At 37.5% G+C, this 8,475-nt stretch overlaps 1 protein-coding gene across 2 annotated transcripts; it reads right to left on the bottom strand.

Moving 5' to 3' along the window:
• Positions 1-71: 71 nt before the first annotated feature.
• On the bottom strand, positions 72-6,962 carry LOC121263811 (formin-like protein 11). 2 transcript variants are annotated; one of them, XM_041166892.1, is made up of 5 exons: positions 6,749-6,962; positions 1,790-3,386; positions 1,517-1,707; positions 1,073-1,308; positions 72-976 (listed from the first exon to the last, which is right to left on the bottom strand). In XM_041166892.1, the coding sequence occupies exons 1-5, from the start codon at positions 6,945-6,947 to the stop codon at positions 248-250; spliced, it is 2,952 nt and encodes a 983-aa protein (XP_041022826.1). In that variant the 5' UTR covers positions 6,948-6,962; the 3' UTR covers positions 72-247. The 2 variants fall into 2 exon arrangements, with proteins under 2 accessions (XP_041022826.1, XP_041022827.1); XM_041166893.1 differs by having other exon boundaries at positions 1,790-3,383.
• Positions 6,963-8,475: the final 1,513 nt, after the last annotated feature.

The following is an 8,475-nucleotide window of genomic DNA, read 5'->3' as shown; positions in this document are numbered from 1 at the left end:
GCACACAGCATGCTTTTGCCTATTAAGTAACATATGCCAATTCAGCAATTCTGATTCGGGTCACCTTGAACTAGCTGAAAATGTTATAAATAGTTATTGCAAATCCTCACTAATCAATTGGGTCTACTCCACTCAATCCGACAAAAACACCTGAGACCAACCATTTAGAATTGGCAAGAAATTGAATCTACATGTTTGAAATCTCTGCATCAAACAAAAGACAAAAGTTACAAAAAAGCAATTTAACCTACAGGAATGGTGCCAGAGGATTCGGACTGCGTGGAGCTTTCGAGCTTCTAAGCTCTTTGCAAACATTGTCTAACATGCACAAAAAGTCTCTCACGATCACAAATATTCGAAGTGGGTTGGCTTCGTCTTTGCTCAAGTTTCCATGAAAGTACTCGGTAATTTCTTTGACATGTGTTAGGACCCTATCTTCATCTCCCTGCAAGTCTTTCAGATTTTTCTCTGCATAACTCAGGAAGGATCTTATGGAGCTTACAAAGTTACCATTTTGTTCATCCATAGACAAGTCCTTGTACACTAGATGTTGCAGTTTAGCCATTCCATCAGATAAATTCGAGACAGAGCTTGCAAGAACATCCAAATCAATTGTAGCTGTCTTTTTCACGTTGTAGAGTTCAGTACTTAGACTAGAAACAAGATCAAGGCCCATTCTTCTGTAATCTTCTTCCCTCTCTTCAACGGTTTTCGTTTTGTTTTTTTGGTTGATCCTCCCCATAATGCTATCTGAAACTCTAATACCTTCTGACCGGATTATTTCTTGGACGACAAAGTGGAGCAAGGTAGTTTTCCCATCTGTTCCTTTCACATCAGCAAGTTTAAGGAGGGCATCAAGCTTAAATGCTCTGGCACCTCCTCTGATCGTTCCAATATTCATACGGTTGCCTGTTTTGAGCACGGCTTCGAGCAGCTTTAAGAAAAGCCTGCTTGATCTGAGCTCCTTGCAGGCCTCCTAGCAACAATTAAGCATAAGTTAGAGTGAGAATGATCATTGTATTGGAAATATTGGTTTTGACAAAATCTGAGATTTTTATGGTTTGAAGGTTACCTCTAGCACCGAAAAGAAGTTCTTCAGATGGACTACCTCATCTTCAAAAGTTTCTCTGTAAAGCATAGCTTCAACTCGTAGAAAGGCAAATGGTATCCTTAGAATTACTATAACAAACTTCTCTGCAGACCCCAGTTCATTAATATCTCCCTTATAGCTACAGAGTTTAGCCTCTTCTTCCTTGGTCGGTACCATCTTCACCAGTGCCTCCAGTTGTTGTAAACTCAATCCCTTCCCTGCCACAAAGAGTACATTCAAACTTGAGACTCCCAACTCTGGCATAAATGCCTTTCTTTTATGGGGCATCCATAACAAATGGTGCTTTAGTTTTTTTTTTTTTTTTTTTCTTGTCACTCCCTCCTCCCCACAACTCTCAAAATGTGAAAAATTAAAAATAGGCACTGGATTATCCATCACCCATGAATGAAATTTTAGGATTTATACCTTGTAATAGAGTTTCACATACTTGCTCAGCGGTCACATTCAAGGCTTTTGAGAGTATAGTGATATTCTGTAGTCTCTTTGGCTCAAGAACATGCTTGCTTGGAGAGGGAGTATTGCTCTTTGCTTCATCGCTCTTCATTGGATTTTGTAGGTTGTATCCAAAAAGTGATTCAATCATTTCCTCGTCCAACCTGTTTTTGTTTTTTATATAATGTGTTCAGTCTTATGCAGTAAAAGAATGCAAATTGTAGACGATAACACAAAGCAACTTACTCAAATGAACTTGACCGGAGCTTATCCCACACCATAGAACGATCCGGAGCAGCTCTAACCTTGTCCCAGTGGAGTGGCTTCAATTTTGGTAACGGAGCTCCGTCTTTGCCCAATGGAGTAAACGGAGTCAATTGAGATGATGGAGGCAGGCCTCTTGCAGAGTTAATATTGCCTTTCCAAAGTGGAGGTGGACATGGTGGTGGAGGAATACAAGATGGTGATTGTGATGGTTTAAGGTGGGTTTCAGGAGAAGAAGGGAAGTCTCTGTGTGGAGTTCTATTTGTTCCTGATGAAGAATCTAAATTTGCAGGAGATGACAGATTTGGCAATTCTAAAGAGCATGAAGCTTTAGATGTAATTATATTTGATAAGTATGAAGGAGAACATGTCATAGGTGGTGGTGGAGGGGGCGGAGGTGGAGGTGGAGGCCGTGGTGGTGCCGATGGGTGCTCGGAGCCTTTTTGACAATCTGAAGAATATTCAACTGTTAGTTTTTCCTGTTTGGGATTGCATGGAGGTGGGGTTGAATCTTGTGTGGAGCTAAGATCTCCGGTACCAAGAGACATTTCTATGTCTAAAGAGTTTGCCAAAGAAGCTTTGTTCTGTGACACTTGTTCACAGAATGTATTTGATGTCTCACTAAGACTACCAGCTGAAGCATTGGAAAGCCGGATGTTTGATGAAAATGATTCACAAAATGAATGGAAAGATTCATCATCAGATGAATGACATTCAATTGGAATAACTTTGTCACCAGGTGAATGATTACCACCATCTGATTCATATTTGATTGACTCTGCATCCTCATGAATAGATGTAATTTCCCTTGTGGAAGAGCTACTAGCATTATCAGAATCCACCTTTTTCAGTTCTTGGTTTGGCTCTTGAATCGCATGCAATGTAAATTTAGGTGTGCTATGACATGATGAAGTGTTTCCAGCTTCAGAAGGTTGCTTAAGAAAAAAAGTCTGCTGCTCTAAATCTGTTCCCAATGAATTGAGATAAAAGTGGTCAAGGCCAAGATTTTGGCTCACCTTGCTTGCTGAATTTTGGGTACTCACTTTCTTTATTTTACCTCTGATTCCTCCTTTTTTGCTGTAAACCGACACTATTCTTGTGGGTTTCGTTCTATGTTTTCTGCGCTTCTTGCAGACCCAAATGAGCACAAGAGCACAAACTAAAAAGGCAGCAACTGCAGACAAGATGACTGCAACAAGAATCGTTCTAACTCTGTCTTTATCTCTATGCTCTTTTTGAGACTTGCGGTGATGTGGTGCAAGTGAACTCGAGCGCCGTGCTGGAGGATGGGGATTTGCATGGATATGCAGCACTGGAACAGGAGCTGGAGTTGGAGCTTCAGCTTCAATGGCGGGTGATGGAGAGGGTGAAAGCAGCACAAACTCAGACCCACCATGTGATGGGCTTCTTCTGTGGAAGCTCTTTAGTCCAAGCAAAGCTCTAAACTTTTCCACTATCAAACCTCCCCTCTCTCCATTTTCATCCTCTCCTGAAACTTTCTGAATTCGGTTTTCAATCCTATCTCCATTTTCTTCCCTGAGGTACAGCTGTTGTACGCGGCGAGCACTGAAGTCTTCTGCTGCATTCAACACAACGGTTGAAATCAAAATGTGGCTATTGCATAATGATAGGAGCATGAAAATGATGATGATCATGTGGAGAATCTCAGAACCGGAACCCATGTTCTTCCAACCAAAATCATCAGAGCAACGATGAAACTTACTACTTATGCATCTGCCTCCCCTTTTTGTTTCATTCTTTTGTCTTAGAAAAAGTTTAATCTGAGATTCTGAGTGGTGTTTGTAAAGTGCAATGAAGATTATAGTCAGAAAGTCTTTAATGCTACTCCAAGGAACCTATGCCTGGCAGTTGTACTGCTCCTCATTTACTCCTCCATTCATGTACTTCTTCTTCTTCTCTCTCTTTCTTAAATTCTTACCTTAATAAATTAGTCTGCAAAACACTGTAACTATGCATCATACCTTTCCTTCAGGAAACCTTTCTCCATCTTAAAGCTGAGCTTGTTGTCTGATTTTGGTCAGTGATCATTACTGTAGCTTTACATTTCCTTTGATTTTGTTTATTACATTTGTTTTTTGGAGTCAAAAGCCAAGTCTGTAAATTTGGATCATGAATTTTACAGTTTTTCTTTCTTTTTTTCATGGCTTTCATGGATTTTACAGTTAAACAAAGCTTTCAGTAGCTATCATCGAACAAAACAATGAAAAAGTATCTAGGTGGGTCCTGTGTTGTTGGACTTCCTGACTATTTAGAGGGTGATTGTGTAACTTTTCGCCAACCCTATAATTGAAAAGATGGAGTGAAAGGTGGACCAATGGTCCACCACTTTTTCATATGATCTTCGTGGATAAATTATGGGAGTATCATCAAAAGATAACGAGTTTTAATATGTAAACTCTTTTTTTTTTTAATATTTTTTATGTACTTTATTAACGTGATTAGTTAAAATAATTATTTTATATTAAAATAAAGTAACATAACCAATCACGTTAATAGAATGTATAAAAAATAAGTAAAAGTGACTATATATAAAATTTTTAAAAAATAATATCTTGGTCCATGACATTATTTCTTTTGGCTGCATAGATAATACGTTTAGTTCCTTTTTTTTTTTTTCCCCTCTCCTTTAGCTTTCTAAGTATATAATTAGTATTTTCTGTGTAAATCGTGCATGTATTCTCTCATTCATCACTAACATTAGTATTTTTAAATCCTGGCTGGAATGTATTTAGTTTGGATTAAGTTTTATTAAATTTTAGGGTCATGTTTATGATAATTCTTTGTGTAATCCATTGCTCGATCCACTTTATATAAGGTATTCTTTCATTATAACTGGCAGTTTATCAATAAAATTGAGATATCATCCTCTTTTTTTAAAAAAAAAATAGGAGAACCAAAAGCTAATATGTTTATTTTTTAAAAACATCTTTTACACACCAATATAAATTTTGAGAAACTAATTAGTACTCATTTGGATAATGAGATGAAATAGTTTTAAATTAGCTGAATAAAATATTGTTAAAATATTATTTATTATTATTATTATTATTTTAAAATTTAAAAAAGTTGAATTATTTATTATATTTTGTATAATAATTTGAAAAAATTATAATGATAAGATGAAATGAGATGAGATGATTTCTCTATCCAAACAAACTCTTAGAAGTAGGGGTGGGCAGCTGGGTGCGACTGCTGCCTGCTGCCCTGCCCCTGTTCGCCCCACCTCCGCATGGCGGGGCGGGCAACCCCACTTCACCCATACGGGGGTGGGGCCCCATGCCCCGCATCTAGGGCCCTTATCGGAGGCGGGTGGCTGGAAGGGCCCAACCTGGCCCCGCCCCCGCTTACATTTATATATATATATTATATATAAAAAGTTAAATATATATTTATATATATAAACATAAATATATATTTATATTTTAAAAATTGTGTATATATAAATATATATTACAATTTGTTAGACTTGTTCACAAAATATATATTTGTAAATTTAAAAACTACATAGTTTAAAAGCTAATACATTACAATTTATACAAAATATACACTAACAAATTTAACAATTACATAGATTTTAAATTATAGTCATATTTAAAAAATTTAAATTTATAATTTTGGTGTAAAAATGTATTTTTAATTATTTTTACACTTAGAAATAATTTTTAAACTAAGTAAAATGTAGTGTTTTTTTTAAGTAGATGAAAGCGGGATGGATTGGAAATCCACCCTGCACCCCGCCCATCGAGTCGGGATATCCCACCCTCGCATCCTGGGGGCAGGGGTGAAAACCCCACCCCTCGCCCCGTAGGGGGTGGATAGCACCTATACTTAGAAGTACTATCTTACAACGTTGATGGTATAAAACATTAATCTTACTCTAACTAGACAATCTAAAACACTACCCACAAGATTTTATCAATCATACATATGCAATTGCAATATTTCTTATTAATTTGGAGCAGTCATATGCATTTTATGACAACACTTACACATGAAGCTAATTAATTTTTGGACATTCTCACTCACTTGGGCTAGTTTCCCATTATTAAAAACATGGCAATAAAGAAGATCATGTGATTGAAAGTGAGTCATCACATATTCAAGAAAAATCTATTTTGCATATACAAAGAGATATAATAAACTGCATATCACTAAATACTATAATAAATAATAGGAAATAAATGAGCCAAATTCAAATCATCTTGTCCATGGCCCCATCTCCCTCTTGGAAAAAGGTTAAAGTGCAGTTAACATGGGTTAGGTTTGGTTAAAAACAGGCCAAGAACTGTTCAAAGCAATTCAACATGAACAGCGTGACCCTTCTTTCCCTGAGTTTTCTTCAACCGATCCTTGATATAAATTTAGATGTGCACTTTCTTCAACAGTGTACACTTTTTTTAAAAAAGTTAACTAGTGAGGTTTTTCTTTTTTTTTAGATGTTATTTTTCTTTCAAAAGTCTTGCACTAGATGGTTACCACCTGAATTTTCACAAATTTTTTTTCAAAAAACTCAAAAAGAAGCAAGCTGCCGCCATTTACTTAGTGCTGCGCTGCTGCTATCAGAGGCGCAACTTCTCTTGGCGCTCTTCGAATGACCATGCGCGGCGCGCACCATGGGCTGTGCTGGGCAGCACCATATGGTGTGCGCTGCAACAGTACGTTTGTGCGAACAGCACAAGGCGGTTTGCGCTGCCCCAACTACGTACTTGGCGGTGCACTAAGAACCATGCTGCCATGAGGTTGGAACCAGGAATGGCAGCCATGGCCACTCGGGAAGGGAAACAAACTCCAGGCAGTTTCAACACAAAAATTATCCGGAAATACAAAAACAGAGGCCGCCGAAACTCAAAAACTGGGAGCAACCCGATAATAATTAAAAAAAAAAACGTGGCTCAGCTCATGAATATAGAAAATCAGTACCTCTTGCACCGAAATAGGACTGTTGTTGCACACGTTCGGCCCTTCCGGCTCCAAATATCTCTTCCCGGTGGAGCAAAAAGCAACACTCACAATATTCACAGCATAAGAGCCATAAGCAAAGAGAGAACCAAGAGGAAAAGTACTTCACTTTCATCATAATTTGTGTACGTTCCAACAAAGTGATCAGGAGGACAGACATTTATCTTGCAACGAAGTGGCTGTTTGGCCACTTCAATGCTAAGGGCAAACCGTAACTGCATGCATGTTTGGTCTCAACGGCCAGAAGTTACTTTCAAGCCAAGGGGAGGAGGCGCGGGCGCGCCTATCCTGTGGCACCCCCAAGTAGTACTGCTTGGCTTAAAAGGAAAGATGTTAGGAAAACAGATACGCTAGCTATAATGATTGGAATCCTCCACACCAAATCATGCATGTTTTTTACGAGAGATTACGTATCCTAGTACTCTATGCTTATCATTATTCACAGAGTGCTTATCATTATGCTGCAGAGTGCTTATCATTATCCTTTGTGTTGACCTTCGTGTTTATCAACTGATGCATCTTTATTTTCAGAGGAGCCCATGTGATCTTCTACAAGAAGCAAGACCAGATTAGTTAGGAGTGGCAGTTCCCTTTGACAACGACGTCAATTTCCACATGAAGGTACCATCAATTATTGTTAACTTTATTGCCCAGCTTATAAATTAATTCGGATCCGAACTCATCATCTAATCAAAAGTGTTAATAAGTTAAGATCTTGGGCATATTTATAAGAAATGAACAATTATCTTTTGTTGAATCGATTTTATAAGATGAGTACGTTAGGTCCATGAATTTCTTTATGGTACGTATTAGAATCTATCACAGGACGAATGAGAGCTTACACTACTTATCTTGTGATAAGGACCAGAAAAAATACTAGTAATCCCACATTGCATGTTGACAAGGTTTTAGATATATTTATAAGGAATGAACAATCATCTCTTGTTGAACCGGTTTTATGAGATGAGTTAAGTCTATAAATTTCTTGAAAAAGCTCACTAACTTTTTTATTTTCTTTATTCTTTCTTCAATCAATTTTCTAGGCAATTGCTTTTGGAATTACAGTCGGAGTTGTGCTAGCTAGATCAGGATATTGGTGCACATGATCTAACATGTGCGCACATGACTAATTCCTAGGATATTATATATATACACCCGCCAAATGGAGCCATATTTTGGCTAGAACTAGTTCGTACGTGAGAGATCGGTTTCGTCATGGGTAGATTTTAATCCAAACAGTACTGAATATTGCTAGCGTGACCTGACCAACCAATCGGCCAAACTAATTGAGTTTATTCAGATCATCGTACTGTAGCTAGCCGAGAACCGATCGAGTTGCACCCGGAGATGTCGACGTAGGATTTTTTTTTTTATTACATTAATCCCTTTTCTAACTTTTTTGTGCTAAATTGTCATAGATCATATCCATGGATGCATCTGTAAAGCATACCATCTATATCACTATTTTTAAGTAAGCAGTAGACTCCTGAAAGGCTCTGCATATTATACATGTCATATAAACCCTAGGATTTTTTAGCTGCAGGCAGTACTGTATGTATTATATACACTAAAAAGAAAAAAGAGGCATCGTGTATTATATTATGCAAATAAATAAATAAACAGTGAAAGTTACTTGTACACTTTGAAACTAATATCATTTCTAAAGAATCTATGCCATACATTGATGG

The sequence above is a fragment of the Juglans microcarpa x Juglans regia genome, chromosome 4S (assembly GCF_004785595.1).
Source record: "Juglans microcarpa x Juglans regia isolate MS1-56 chromosome 4S, Jm3101_v1.0, whole genome shotgun sequence".
Classification (NCBI taxonomy): Eukaryota; Viridiplantae; Streptophyta; class Magnoliopsida; order Fagales; family Juglandaceae; genus Juglans; species Juglans microcarpa x Juglans regia.
The sequence above is the reverse complement of the archived record's forward strand: the minus strand, read 5'-3'. Positions and strand labels throughout refer to the sequence as shown.

Excerpts from the sequence above, each read along its gene's own strand:
- LOC121263811 (XM_041166892.1), bottom strand. The coding sequence starts at position 6,947 with ATGTCTGTCCTCCTGATCACTTTGTTGGAACGTACACAAATTATGATG. Across the intron at positions 1,309-1,516 it reads ATGTGAAACTCTATTACAAG|GGAAGGGATTGAGTTTACAA; the intron begins GTATAAATCCTA and ends TCTTTGTGGCAG. Across the intron at positions 977-1,072 it reads ACTTCTTTTCGGTGCTAGAG|GAGGCCTGCAAGGAGCTCAG; the intron begins GTAACCTTCAAA and ends AATTGTTGCTAG.